This window comes from Bufo bufo, chromosome 3 (genome assembly GCF_905171765.1).
Source record: "Bufo bufo chromosome 3, aBufBuf1.1, whole genome shotgun sequence".
Classification (NCBI taxonomy): Eukaryota; Metazoa; Chordata; class Amphibia; order Anura; family Bufonidae; genus Bufo; species Bufo bufo.
The window spans coordinates 565236748-565252851 of record NC_053391.1 but is presented as its reverse complement, the minus strand read 5'-3'; the positions used below and the strand labels follow the sequence as shown (position 1 = coordinate 565252851).

At 43.9% G+C, this 16104-nt stretch overlaps 1 protein-coding gene across 1 annotated transcript in view; it reads right to left on the bottom strand.

Moving 5' to 3' along the window:
• GDF11 (growth differentiation factor 11) overlaps positions 1 to 5798 on the bottom strand; it is a 150318-nt gene extending 144520 nt beyond the window's left edge. Inside the window, exon 1 of the mRNA XM_040425599.1 lies at positions 5172 to 5798. Within this exon, the coding sequence (XP_040281533.1) occupies positions 5172 to 5571 (400 nt within the window). The 5' untranslated portion in view covers positions 5572 to 5798. The remainder of the gene's footprint in view (positions 1 to 5171) is intronic.
• Between the last annotated feature and the right edge of the window lie 10306 nt (positions 5799 to 16104).

Genomic DNA, 16104 nt, shown 5'->3' with positions numbered 1-16104 from the left:
AGATTTCATTTAATAACTCAGTAACTATAATACATTTTTAATGCTATGCAATTACAAAACTATTCAGATCCAGGTGCTGTTTTTAAAACTGTAGAATATTTTTCATGGGATCACCTCTTTAAGTGTAAACTAAAGGGGTTTCCAGGGGAATGCAAATGGAGCAGAAGATATCAAAAGTAGCAAATAGTCATTACTAACCTGACTGATGCCCTACCACTGCCATTCAGACACTGCTCCAGTCCCCGCTGTTCTCCACCTCCTGGTCCCGGGCTCAACACACAGGAAATGGTGCGGACCGCCCTCTCAGCCAATAACTAACTGTACTAAGGACCTACTTCAGAGAGTGATTGCCTGAGCGGGCTATCCAAGCCATAGAGAGCATGGGGGACCGGAGCAGCATGGGAATGGCGGTGGCAGGGGTTCGGTGAGGTGAGTAATAATTATTTGTTATCCATTTTTAAGTATTCCCCTGGAAACCCCCTTTAAACAATGTACGGAAAAGAGTCTGCCCAATGAATTAGACATTCAAGGCATAAAAAACTAGGGTACAGGTAAAATGACTATTGGGTCCCTACTCAATAACTTGAGCAAACATGAACAACGAAGAGGCAATAGATGTAGGGACATTATAAGGTTTAAGTATTTAGCATGAGTTGGAATAGACACTGGGGATTAGAAATGCTTCCAGTCACATTCCTTTAACACTGCCAAATGGATCTGTCCATCTCCTCCCAAAACCAAAGAAAAGGACAGCACAAGGACCCCATGGGGGTAACCACAGCCAGGCTTTGTTATTACTGCACATGGTAAAAAGGAAAAACCAACAGAAGTGACCTGAGGATAACAAAAGACTAGAGAGAATGAGCCAAGGAGAAGGCAAAACCAGAGCGAAAAGAAAAGGGGATAACAGCGAGGAATTAGCAGAAGGGATAACCAGGGAAAAGTAGGAAAAAAGAAAAGACGCTGGAAATCTGATAGAAATTGTTGAGAAGGTTGGAGGAATCCGAAAAAAAATCTAATACAAATCCTTACGTAAATTCATAGATGGAAAGATTAGATATGGATAGACAGATAGATATTAATGTTTCAAGTAGATGGCTTTTTGCAATACATCTGCATGCGCATCTGTATTTCACACCCCAGCCTTAGGCTACATGCACACGAATGTTGTTTGTTTCCGTGTCCGTTCCGTTTTTTTTTTTTTTTGCGGATAGGATGCGGACCCATTCATTTCAAGGGGTCCGCAAAAAATGCGGACAGCACACCGTGTGCAGTCCGCATCAGTATGTCCGTTCCGTAGCCCCGCCAAAAAAAATAGAACATGTCCTATTCTTATCCGTTTTAGGCATTGTTACAATGGATCCGCAAAAAAAAAAACAGATGGCATATGGATGTCATTAGTTTTTTTTGCGGATCTGCAATTTGCGGACTGCAAAACACATACGGTCGTGTGCATGTAGCCTTAGAAAAATGCACGTTGGTGTAAGGTGCAACCAGTTTATTAAGAAGTGCAGGCCCCTTAATAAATTTGTTGCATCTGTCATGTCCGTGAGTCAGAAACTGAGATCTACAATAGCCAGGAGCTGGAGTAGATTTCAATTATAATTTACACCAGTTACTTAATGTCTTGGGCTGCGGCGGCCCCATCCCCTTATGTTAATTTGTGTCCAATTTTTATAGTGAGAGTAGCGAAGAAAGACAAAAAGTTGCAACATTTTTGTACAAAATGATGAGTGGGCAAAAATTTGCTACTTTTATATTCCATAAAATAGGCAAAGAGCCTTTGTCCGTTGCCCCCAATAACGTTCCATAGGCTGCAAACCATGACACAGCAGTATTCAGCTAGGAACAAGGAGCATTGGAGGCTGAATGACCCCAGCTGCTATGTACAAACCAAATCACTTGTTGAACACCTGCATTCAGGTAAAGGACTTGTCATGTCTATCTGTCAATTTGGAGGACCAGGTCAGGTGACCCCTTTTCACATATCACACTGTTGGGTGCTTTATCGGTCACTGACTTTTAGCACTGGGGCTTTCAGAAGAAAACACTCAGGGAAGTGTAAGACTAAGGGCTCATGCACGTGGCCATATTGCGGGCCACATACAGGGGGTCCGCAATACACTGGCATCGGCCGTGTGCACCCCGCACAACGGATCGCGGACCCATTCACTTGAATGGGTCCGCAATCACAGAGATGCAGAACGGAGGCACAGATCGAAAGCCCAAGGAAGCACTACGGAGTGCTTCCGTGGGTTTTCTGTCCGTGCCTCCGCACCGCAAAAAAGTAGTGCATGCACTACTTTTTTGTGGTACGGACCGTCGGATGCGGATGGCGGACCCCATTCAAGTGAATGGGTCCGTGATCAGCATGCGGCTGCCCCGCGGTTGCTGCCCGTGCATTGCGGACTGCAATTTGCGGGCCGCAGCATGGGCCCGCACACCACGCGGTCGTGTACATGAGCCCTAACAAAAACTACAGTAAGTTAGGCCTCCTTCACACACACTTGTTTTGCAGCGTTTTTAGAAATTTTCTGGATAAGATCCGTGCATTTGAAGCTTTTTTATATCAATTTTTTTACAAGTGTTTTTGTAAAATTTAAAACATAAATTTTTTCTTTAAGACGAAAATGTCAGAAAAGAACGCCATATCCAGAGCATGCTGCTTTTTGAAAATCAGAAACCAAAACACTTTGTATGTAGCTCATTTATATTTCACTAAAGACTTTAAAGTAAGATCTGACTACCGTGGCTTCATCGAAGGCCTCCTGCACACGACCGTAGGGGTCCCATTGCCGTATTACGGACCGCATTTGCGGATCCGCAATACATGGGCACCGTTCCGTGTGCATTCCACATCACGGATGCGGACCCATTCACTTCAATGGGTCCGCAAATCCGGAGATGCGGAATGGTGTGGAACGGAAGCACAGAACGGAACCCTACGGAAGCTCTACAGAGTGCTTCTGTGGGGCTTCGTCCCGTACTTCCGTTCTGCAAAAAGATAGAACATGTGCTATCTTTTTGCGGAACGGGAGGATCGCAGACCCATTAAAGTGAACGGGTCCGCGATCTGCTGCGGCTGCCCCACGGTCGGTGTTCGTGCATTGCGGCCCGCAGCACGGTCACAGGGCGCACACAAAATATGGATGTAGTCCTTGTTGCATCTGCAGTTTTTGTGGGCCCATTCACTGCAACGGGTCCATGGTCCGCATTTTCCGGAGAAATATAGGACATGTTCTATCTTTTTGCAGGAACGGACACAAAGATGCAGAAAGCACAGAGATCATTGGTGTGCTTTCCGTATTGCATATGTCTGTTCTGCAAAAGACAGGCTATGTCCGCTAAATGCGGGCCATGGACCCATTGAAAACAATGGGTCTGCAAATAAAATGCAGAAGGCACACAACGCGCATCTGTATTTTAGACCCAGATTTCATTCTTTGCATTGGAAAAGGTGAAATCCGCTGTATGAATTGGCACGCTGCAGATTTAAACTCCGCACCACAGGTCAGTTTCTGCTGCAGGTTTTTTCCTGCCACGCGTGGATGAGAATTGTTAAAGACTCATTCACTTTTCTGGTGCTGTACAATGCTGTAGATCTGCTGCATGAAAACCCACAATAGTAAATCCACAGCTAATGTCACATGTGAACTTACCCTGAAAGAAGCAAACTCTGCAAAACTATGTGTGTGAACAAAGCCTAACAGTAAATGGCATGGAGAAAATAACCCAAAAATAAACCGCTACTGCAGAGCCATTCATGTTCCTATAGGTAAAAGTGGGAATTCTGCTATAGATGTTGCAATAATCAAAACAGCACAAGAAATAATACATCTGAAGTAATAAGTAATTGCACATGTAGGTAAGTAATGATCTTCCTTTATAGGTGCTCAAATAGTCTTTGATCAATCCTACATCCAGTGCATTCAATGTGCTCATAGAAAATATCGCTCACGCCAAATTCATGTCACAATTTACAACTAGATATCAATCGATATCCAAATCAAAGTACCTTCTAAATGTAATACATCATTAGGCTGGTCTGAATGAGGGAAAATCCTTACCTGCTTTACCATTGCACTCTGCAGCCATGTCTCAAGCCTCTCTATAGCGGGGTTCACACAACACATAGGATGTGATCAGTTCCTCTAACTGGGGGGGGGGGGGGGGGTCATTCATTTCTACATAATGACCTCCACAACAGTGCCTGTTTTAGGACACCAATTTTTATCAGGTCAATTAATGACTATGGCAGTGATTATCACCACTTGAAGGCAGTCACTAGAAGTGATTAAAGGCGGCCATACACATTAGACAGAAGTAGGCTGACGGTTGAACGATCATTACCCAGACACATCTGAGTCCATATTGGCCATTATAGCTGTTCAAACTGGCCGTACGTGTTCAGTGAAACTGGGCGATGGACGAAAAACCTTTCTGAGAACATTCTTTCAAAAAAAAGATCTTTCCTCCACAAACGGTCTTTCTTTAAAGGAAAGATGTTCTGTCCGACTATCGGATCAAAATACTGAATGTGGCCAACTTCAGACAGTGGTGGTCTGTCATCGGTCTGCTAAAACGGTCATTCGTTGTTAAATTTCAGCCGATGAACGTCCATTTTGATCAACTTGAGACTAATGTGTATGGGTACCTTTAAAGACAGATGAGCAGATGGCTGTCAGATTATAGGGAAAATCCTAGAGCGCTGCCCCAACCTCAGGCAGGTAGCGTGCGCTCAGGTGATCATCTCCATGGAAGGTCCTATGTTCACCTGAAGAACTTACCAGTTACTTCAGGTCCTTGATAAAAAAAAAAAACTTGTTAGCCCAGCAATTCTAGGAGGCACCAACTACTGGAATCTGCAGAGGAGCTCCCTGGCAGCCTTCCTACAGTCTCCAGCTCACTGCATCACATTGCTGGCACCAAGGAAAAGCCATGAAAGCAGGACAGGAATATACAAGCTGGGGGCATCATTACACTCCTAAACCTATGCATACATCCAGGTGATGGCATGAAATTGCCATTTAACCCCTATTATGCAGGCATTGCCTGCCATGATGATCAATGGGTGAGCTGTCACACGTGGGTACAAAACACGTGTGAGTGCCCTGACAAGCAGTGACTGGTGCACCACCGAGCAGTGGCATAGAGAGGAGGGGTGCACTTACTTTCCTGTGCCATGCTGATGACAGTCTCCGTGGTGGCATGGTACTCATCCTCTTCCACGAAAGCATTATGCTGGAAGGAGTCTCCCTGAAACTCGTGCTGGTCCAGGATCTGCTGGAGAGGGGGAGCCTTGGGCAGCAGCTGGTTGACCACCTCCCGGGTGATGTTGGGGGCTTCCTTTAGCCTGAGTTTGCTGAGGATCTGGGACTTGATGCTCTCCAGCCTCATCTCCTTGCTGTGCTTCCTCCACATACACACCGGGCACTCCTGCTCCTCACTTTCTCCCAGTGAGGTCTCCACCTGCAGGGCTCCTTTCTCCATCAGAGACTCTCCTCCACTCTTGGAAAACTCCAGGGACAGGACCAGCATGCAGAAGAAGAGTGGGTAGCGCTGAGACAGCATAGCTGGGTGCCCAGGCTGAGGACTGCTGCTGGTGCAGAGAGGACAGCTGCCTTGTGCAGGTCTTTATAGGGGAGGGGTAGGCAACCACAGATCATGTACTAGGCACAGGGACTCCTTCTTTTTATATCCCAACTGTTCTCTGTCGTAAAATGCTTTCATTGGCTGGAGAGGTAACAAAAGGCCCCTAGCAGGGCTGTCAACAAAGTAAAACAGGGAGAGAGAGAGAGAGAGAGAGGAGAGGAAGAGAACAGGAGCAAAGTGACTCCTCTGGATTCAGTGCTTGTGACTTGGTACAGGGAAGGGGGCTGTGACACATCTTAAAGACACAAAGCCCTCTTATTCCAGCACTCCTGTGCTCCCTCCTCATCCACCTCTGGAACAGGGAACACACCCCCTTAATTGCTGCTTTATGGCATGCAGAACCTGTAGCTAAAGGCAAGTGCAGGGCAGCTCCTGGGATCCTGCCATATATACAGTATATAGACTGTAGGGCATTTGTCAGGAGGTGCCACTTAAAATCACTGAGTTGGAGAGTTAGCCTAATGCACAGGTAAATGACACATTTTGATCTGCTTTATTCTGTATGTTTTATACTTAGTACTGAACAACCAATATGTCTACAGCAAATAAGACTATAGGGTCACATCACAGAAGAAGGAACCCGTTTTGTAATTGTAACATAGTATGCAGGCACCCTGTTTTATATCTGTCTATCTATCAATAATCTATCTATCTCATATATATATATATATATATATATATATATATATATATATATATATATATATATTTTACTTATTTTAAAATGACTGTTGACACTGTCAGGCGAATGGCAAATAATGCTCTGGGTACGCCACACTATATAATACTCTATTCTAATAATTATAATACTTTTCAACGCTATATAATACTCTAGACTAATAATAATCTACACTACATAATACTTTTGTGAATCTTAATATGTAACATAGATGTGCATCAAAATTCAGTGAATGTACTGACACCAGTGAGGCTTACAATCTAATCTTTATATATCAAGCACCGTTTCATAGGATGTGTGGTTTCGGAGTGTGTGGTGTTAGATGGAATACCAGGTTGAAAGAAAATGTTTATGGCACCCAGACAGTCACAGTCTTGTGGTGTAATACTGTACATTGCATCTACTCTCCCTCTCCTTATCTCTCTCTATATATACTGTACAGTATATATATATAGCCAAACTGCCCTGAATAGTGAGGGTCTGCCACACTTATCAATCACTTTGTGTTGGACAATTCTTTTAATTCATTTTCTCTTCACTGTATGTAAGTTGAAGGACACCTAAACAGTAAACCAAACAGTTAAAAGGGTTGTTCGGGACTGAATTAAATATGATGTATATTCTTGATATACACTCACCTAAAGAATTATTAGGTACACCATACTAATACAGTGTTGGACCCCCTTTTGCCTTCAGAACTGCCTTAAATTCCACGTGGCATTGATTCAACAAGGTGCTGATAGCATTCTTTAGAAATGTTGGCCCATATTGATAGGATAGCATCTTGCAGTTGATGGAGATTTGAGGGATGCACATCCAGGGCACGAAGCTCCCGTTCCACCACATCCCAAAGATGCTCTATTGGGTTGAGATCTGGTGACTGTGGGGGCCATTTTAGTACAGTGAACTCATTGTCATGTTCAAGAAACCAATTTGAAATGATTCGAGCATTGTGACATGGTGCATTATCCTGCTGGAAGTAGCCATCAGAGGATGGATACATGTTCTCATTCTGTTTACGCCAAATTCGGACTCTACCATTTGAATGTCGCAACAGAAATCGAGACTCATCAGACCAGGCAACATTTTTCCAGTCTTCAACAGTCCAATTTTGGTGAGCTTGTGCAAATTGTAGCCTCTTTTTCCTATTTGTAGTGGAGATGAATGGTACCCGATGGGGTCTTCTGCTGTTGTAGCCCATCCGCCTCAAGGTTGTGCGTGTTGTGGCTTCACAAATGCTTTGCTGCATACCTCGGTTGTAACGAGTGGTTATTTCAGTCAACGTTGCTCTTCTATCAGCTTGAATCAGTCGGCCCATTCTCCTCTGACCTCTAGCATCCACAAGGCATTTTGCCCACAGGACTGCCGCATACTGGATGTTTTTCCCTTTTCATAGCATTCATTGTAAACCCTAGAAATGGTTGTGCGTGAAAATCCAGTAACTGAGCAGATTGTGAAATACTCGGACCGGCCCGTCTGGCACCAACAACCATGCCACGCTCAAAATTGCTTAAATCACCTTTCTTTCCCATTCTGACATTCAGTTTGGAGTTCAGGAGATTGTCTTGACCAGGACCACCCCCCTAAATGCATTGAAGCAACTGCCATGTGATTGGTTGACTAGATAATTGCATTAATGAGAAATAGAACAGGTGTTCCTAATAATTCTTTAGGTGAGTGTATATTAAAGATAGGTCATCAATACCTGATCGCAGGGTTGCACCTAGCCTTTCTGCTGCCTGAGGCAAAAACTGAAATGGCACCCCCCCAATGCCAATTTCTTAACCTAACCTCTTTGCCACAATAAAAGCTCTCATTGCCTATGGCCCTTCTGCTGCCCCCCTCTTGTCCCTACCTGGTGCTGCCTGAGGCGATCGCCTCAACTGGCCTCATTGGTGGTGCACCACAGCCTAATCTGCGCTGATCGAAATTGCCAGCACCCACACCACTCAACTATTGGAAGGGGCCACAGTGGTTGGACAAGCTATGTGGCCTCTTCTTCAGCCTGTGACGTAAATTCCATCCATTATATGGCCTTTGTGCAGCTGAGTCCCATTCTAGTCCATAGGATTGAGCTGCAGTAACAAGCACAGCTGCTATGCAATGTGTCCAGGAAACCCCTTTATTAAATTGGATCCAAGGCCACTACACTGCGTGCAGAATTATTAGGCAAATGAGTATTTTGACCACATCATCCTCTTTATGCATGTTGTCTTATTCCAAGCTGTATAGGCTCGAAAGCCTACTACCAATTAAGCATATTAGGTGATGTGCATCTCTGTAATGAGAAGGGGTGTGGTCTAATGACATCAACACCCTATATTAGGTGTGCATAATTATTAGGCAACTTCCTTTCCTTTGGCAAAATGGGTCAAAAGAAGGACTTGACAGGCTCAGAAAAGTCAAAAATAGTGAGATATCTTGCAGAGGGATGCAGCACTCTTAAAATTGCAAAGCTTCTGAAGCGTGATCATCGAACAATCAAGCTTTTCATTCAAAATAGTCAACAGGGTCGCAAGAAGCGTGTGGAAAAACCAAGGCGCAAAATAACTGCCCATGAACTGAGAAAAGTCAAGCGTGCAGCTGCCAAGATGCCACTTGCCACCAGTTTGGCCATATTTCAGAGCTGCAACATCACTGGAGTGCCCAAAAGCACAAGGTGTGCAATACTCAGAGACATGGCCAAGGTAAGAAAGGCTGAAAGACGACCACCACTGAACAAGACACACAAGCTGAAACGTCAAGACTGGGCCAAGAAATATCTCAAGACTGATTTTTCTAAGGTTTTATGGACTGATGAAATGAGAGTGAGTCTTGATGGGCCAGATGGATGGGCCCGTGGCTGGATTGGTAAAGGGCAGAGAGCTCCAGTCCGACTCAGACGCCAGCAAGGTGGAGGTGGAGTACTGGTTTGGGCTGGTATCATCAAAGATGAGCTTGTGGGGCCTTTTCGGGTTGAGGATGGAGTCAAGCTCAACTCCCAGTCCTACTGCCAGTTTCTGGAAGATACCTTCTTCAAGCAGTGGTACAGGAAGGAGTCTGCATCCTTCAAGAAAAACATGATTTTCATGCAGGACAATGCTCCATCACACGCGTCCAAGTACTCCACAGCGTGGCTGGCAAGAAAGGGTATAAAAGAAGAAAATCTAATGACATGGCCTCCTTGTTCACCTCATCTGAACCCCATTGAGAACCTGTGGTCCATCATCAAATGTGAGATTTACAAGGAGGGAAAACAGTACACCTCTCTGAACAGTTTCTGGGAGGCTGTGGTTGCTGCTGTATGCAATGTTGATGGTGAACAGATCAAAACACTGACAGAATCCATGGATGGCAGGCTTTTGAGTGTCCTTGCAAAGAAAGGTGGCTATATTGGTCACTGATTTGTTTTTGTTTTGTTTTTGAATGTCAGAAATGTATATTTGTGAATGTTGAGATGTTATATTGGTTTCACTGGTAAAAATAAATAATTGAAATGGGTATATATTTGTTTTTTGTTAAGTTGCCTAATAATTATGCACAGTAATAGTCACCTGCACACACAGATACCCCCCTAAAATAGCTAAAACTAAAAACAAACTAAAAACTACTTCCAAAAATATTCAGCTTTGATATTAATGAGTTTTTTGGGTTCATTGAGAACATGGTTGTTGTTCAATAATAAAATTAATCCTCAAAAATACAACTTGCCTAATAATTCTGCACTCCCTGTATAGCCACTAACTTTCTTACCTTGACCTTGAAACTGTCACAAGGTGCTGCTGTCCATAAATCCCATTCATTTAGATATATAGATGTCAACAAATCATTTGATTTGACTAATAATGGGAGGTCCAAGTGAATGTGGCCATACACCTGTGGCTGAGCATGCATAAGCCATTGCCAGACACCTTGAACAGTAGCTTCTCTCCCTCAAAAACAAAGGTTTGCGGATATTGAAATCCAACATATTCCCCCTGACATTTGCCATTGGGTGGAAGTCAAGACACCCCAATACACATTAGATGGTTAGCCCGTCCCCCAAGTTAGTATAATATGAATTGCCACTTTGGTGCATCTATGGTTTATCAGTCCTGAATAAAAGATATGCTTTGTCACTTGTAGTTATTGCTGTACAATCTAGACTTTAAACAATTGGCCAAGGCAATGCAATGGTTAAACAATTATGGAAAACTTGTTACAATTGTAGCAACAAATCTGTGCACATATTTGGTTTAAAAATTACCATTCTGTTATCAGAATACATCTTACTATCCATGGTCACCTTAAAGATGTTTTCCACCATAGACACTAATGACATACCATTAAAGGGGTTTTCTGAGTGTTTTATACTGATGACCTATCCTCAGGATAGGTCATCAGTATGTGATCATTGGGGGTCCGACTCCAGACAGTCCTGCCGATCAGCTGTTTGAAGAGGCTGTGGTGCTCCGGTGAAAGCCGTGGCCTCCTTGCAGCTTACCAAGAAATGAAAGGAAAATAAATACATTAATGCCTATCGCTAGGATATGCAATAACTTATGCCTCTCCAACCCAACAGTCTGCAGGTACTGCAATGAAATCTCATACACCTAAATAGGGTTGTGTTGAATAGTGTTTGTGCAGTGAAAAAGTGCTGAAGGTGCCATGGCCCCATTTTTCTAGGTAGACACAAACAGTTAAGGGCCTCTGTTAAAGAAACGTATATGGGCCCCTTGATCTCCAACAGCTCATTACAGAACACCCCCTCATGTTGTTATAGTTATTATGAGCCCTGAAAAGGATTCAACCAGACCTTAAGGCTACATGCACACGACAGTGAAAATCGGACATGTGATGTACATTTTTTTAATGGCCATCACACGTCTGTTTTAAGACCAATGGTAGTCTATGGGGCTATTCACATGGCAGTTTTTTTGACTGTCAGTGAAAAACGGACGTAAGAAAATAGAACATGTTCTATCTTGTCCGTTTTTCATTGACAAACTGTCTCCATACAATTGAATTGGTCTGTTTCTCAGAAAGGCATCAGTGAAATAAACATCCATTAAAAATGTTCATTTTTAACAGACTTTTTTTTTCACCGTCGTGTGCATGTAGCCTTGCATGGAATCTAATAAACAGTAGGAAGATATATTTAGGGTGATAATGGGTGCAGCTGAACAGGTTGCACTCTGGGGGTCACCGTGGTCAGAGCTGAAACTGTCAGAAAGTTAAAGAATACCTGTCACGATCAGTGTGGGGGAAAAACTCCACACTGAACACAGGAGGGAAGTGGAACAGTAACTGGGCCTGGAAACTAGGGAAGAAACAGGTCACCTCCTAGATAACCCTAATCTGGGCCCTGGCTACCTATCAATATGAATAGACCTTGAAGGTAGGAATATCCATAAGCAGTATACCTAGGCCCTGATTTCCCTATAATGCCCTGGAATAAGTAAAGGGACAGAGACAACCCATTCCTCCCCAGATGGACGAATGGAAGTCTCTGTCTCAGGCCCAGATACAACAGGAAATATAACAAATAGAAACAAACGCGACACAACTTCTGTAGAGATGGAAGAACAGGAACACCAGAGAGGATCTCACTCCAGCTCAGCCAAACTCAAATGAAGCAATCAACCGCATAGTCAGAAGGGTGGGTTGAGACTATAAAGGGTAGAAGTGATGACCACTGAGAAACAGCTGAGAAAAAGGAAGTGGTCATTAACCCTATCAACACTGAATCAAGAGAAATCAAGGAGGCTGTTAGATTCCTCCACGCTCAGCCAATCTCCTTGATTTCCTGACATCAGTCACCTGAGGGACCGTGACAGTACCCCCCCTTCTATGGGTGAACTCCGGTATCCCAGGACTGACCTCATTAGGATCGGCTCTGTGAAAGGCCTTCACCAGATGATTCACATTAACATGGCGCCATTCTTCAAAAGCCAACTTAATGGCCAGCAATTTCCTATTACCCACGTCATCATTTCTTTCAGCAGTCAAAAGTTTTTTTAGAGAAAAAAGCACATGGGCCCCATTTAATAGGTGAAGGACCATGCGACAAAACTGCTCCCACCCCTACCTCAGATGCGTCAAACTCTACAATGAATGGCTGAGACACGTCCGGTTGCACCAGAATAGGGTCTGAAGCAAAACATTCCCTCACAGAAGAAAAGGCTTGTGATGCCACCTCAGACCAAACTGAGAAATCGACCCCCTTCCTAGTCATGTCTGTTAAAGGTTTAACCACAGTTGAATAGTTCAAGATGAATTTACGGTAGTAGTTGGTGAATCCCAAAAACCGCATAAGCACATTCAGATTTTCGGGTCGATCCCAGTCCAACACCGCACAGACTTTCTCGGGATCTATACGAAAACCTGAGGGTGAGAGCAGGTAACCCAGGAATTGCACTTCCTGAACAGCAAAAACACATTTTTCCATCTTCGCATACAATTTATTCTCTCTTAGGATGTGTAACACCTGTCTCACATGATCCTTATGAGTCTCCATGTCTGGAGAATAAATTAGTATGTCATCTAGATATACAACAACAAATCTCCCCACCAGATGATGAAAGATGTCATTGATAAAGTGTTGAAAAACCGCTGGAGCGTTGTTTAACCCAAAGGGCATGACAAGGTTTTCAAAATGACCCTCAGGGGTATTAAATGCGATCTTCCACTCATTCCCCTCCCTGATCCTTACCAGATTATATGCCCCCCTCAGATCCAATTTAGAGAACACCTTGGCACCGACAATCTGACTAAACAAATCCGGAATCAAAGGAAGGGGGTAAGGATCACGGACGGAAATACGGTTGAGCACACGGAAGTCCAGACATGGTCTAAGGGTACCATCTTTTTTTTTACAAAGAACAACCCAGCAGCCACTGGGGATTTGGATGGTCTGATATGACCTTTCGCCAAGCTCTCGCTGATATACTCTTGCATAGCCATCTTTCGGGCTCCGAAAGATTATACAACCGAGATTTGGGCAGTTTAGCTCCAGGCATAAGATTGACGGGACAATCATACTCCCGATGCGGAGGTAACTCCTGGTTACTACTCTTGGGAAAACACATCAGAAAATTTGGAAATGAACGAGGGTACAGTTTTTGTGGTGACCACAGAGAAAGACTCATTAAGACAGTTGTCCATGCAAAAATCACTCCAATTGAGAATCTGTCTAGCTTGCCAGTCGATGGTAGGGTTATGTTTGCTTAACCATGGTAAGCCCAAAACCATCGGAGCAGGCAGACCCTCCAACACATAACACGAGACAGATTCCTTATGGAAATCAGCCACTCTTAAATGGCTGTAAATTGCCACCTGCGACAGGCAGTTTTGGGTAAGAGGTGCAGAATCAATTACAAAGACAGAAATGCTTCTCTCTAGTGCACTAGTAGTCAACCCATGAGCAGTGATGGCCAGTTCGCAGACAAACACATGCGATCTGCCATCTTTATTCCCAAGCCCGGCGATGCAGAGGTAAGTCCTTACCTGTGCCTGCGCCGCGAGCTGCTCTGAAACACATGCGGTCACCGGGAGCAGGCAGTTCAGAGAACAGCCCGATGAAGGCGACCACTGCAAACTGGCCATCACTGCCCATGAGTACGAGCAAACTGTCCATCAATCAGGTTAACCCCAACCACACTGCCGATAAATACCTCGATTTCCACAGTTTTGGACTCTAGCGCCACCTCGGCAGACAGGAGAAATCGGGTAGTACCAGTAAATGACAAAAGTAAGTTTTCTTGCTGCCCACCCACACCACCAATAGTAATTTGGGGATTAAGCTTTTTTTTTTTTTTTTGTCTACACCTTGACGCTGAATGTACGGAAAAATATTCACAAAATGTCCCTTCTTTCCACAATAAAAACAGACTCCCTTTATATGACCAGAGCTCTTACCAGCAGTCCCAGGAGTAGCTCCCCCCAAGGCGTAACCACAGGTGTCTCGTTACCATAAGTGTCAAAGGAAGCCGCCACCTTATTTGACAGTATGTCCTGAGGATGAGGACCCTTAGATCTCCTCCTCAGGCGTCTATCCAGACATACAGCAAGGGACATGGCTGCTTCCAATGACTCAGGTTCTCAGATAGACCCTGACAGAACTGGCTATGAAAAGCAGGATCATTCCACTCCGTATCCGTAGCCCATCTCCTAAATTCAGAGCAATAGATCTCCGCGGAGCGTTCTCCCTGCCGTAAACCACGTAACTTACAGTTGCAATAAAAAGTATGTGAACCCTTTGGAATGATATGGATTTCTGAACAAATTGGTCATAAAATGTGATCTGATCTTCATCTTAGTCACAACAATAGACAATCACAGTCTGCTTAAACTAATAACACACAAAGAATTAAATGTTACCATGTTTTTATTGAACACACCATGTAAACATTCACAGTGCAGGTGGAAAAATTATGTGAACCCCTAGACTAATGACATCTCCAAGAGCTAATTGGAGTGAGTTGTCAGCCAACTGGAGTCCAATCAATAAGATGAGATTGGATGTGTTGGTTACAGCTGCCCTGCCCTATAAAAAACACACACCAGTTCTGGGTTTGCTTTTCACAAGAAGCATTGCCTGATGTGAATGATGCCTCGCACAAAAGAGCTCTCAGAAGACCTACGATTAACAATTGTTGACTTGCATAAAACTGGTAAGGATTATAAAAGTATCTCCAAAAGCCTTGCTGTTCATCAGTCCACGGTAAGACAAATTGTCTATAAATGGAGAAAGTTCAGCACTGCTGCTACTTTCCCTAGGAGTGGCCGTCCTGTAAAGATGACTGCAAGAGCACAGCGCAGACTGCTCAATGAGGTGGAGAAGAATCCTAGAGTGTCAGCTAAAGACTTACAAAAGTCTCCGGCATATGCTAACATCCCTGTTAGCGAATCTACGATACTTAAAACACTAAACAAGAATGGATTTCATGGGAGGATACCACAGAGGAAACCACTGCTGTCCAAAAAAAACAGTTTGCACAAGAGCACCTGGATGTTCCACAGCAGTACTGGCAAAATATTCTGTGGACAGATGAAACCAAAGTTGAGTTGTTTGGAAGAAACACACAACACTATGTGTGGAGAAAAAGAGGAACAGCACACCAACATGAAAACCTCATCCCAACTGTGAAGTATCGTGGTGGGGGCATCATGGTTTGGGGCTGCTTTGCTGCGTCAGGGCCTGGACGGATTGCTATCATCAAAGGAAAAATGAATTCCCAAGTTTATCAAGACATTTTGCAGGAGAACTTAAGGCCATCTGTCCACCAGCTGAAGCTCAACAGAAGATGGGTGTTGCAACAGGACAACGACCCAAAGCATAGAAGTAAATCCACAGAATGGCATAAAAACAGAAGAAAATACGCCTTCTGGAGTGGCCCAGTCAGAGTCCTGACCTCAACCCGATTGAGATGCTGTGGCATGACCTCAAGAAAGCGATTCACACCAGACATCCCAAGAATATTGCTGAACTGAAACAGTTCTGTAAAGAGGAATGGTCAAGAATTACTCCTGACCGTTGTGCACGTCTGATCTGCAACTACAGGAAATGTTTGGTTGAAGTTATTGCTGCCAAAGGAGGTTCAACCAGTTATTAAATCCAAGGGTTCACATACTTTTTCCACCTGCACTGTGAATGTTTACATGGTGTGCTCAATAAAAACATGGTAACATTTAATTCTTTGTGTGTTATTAGTTTAAGCAGACTGCGATTGTCTATTGTCATGACTTAGATGAAGATCAGATCACATTTTATGACCAATTTGTGCAGAAATCCATATCATTCCAAAGGGTTCACA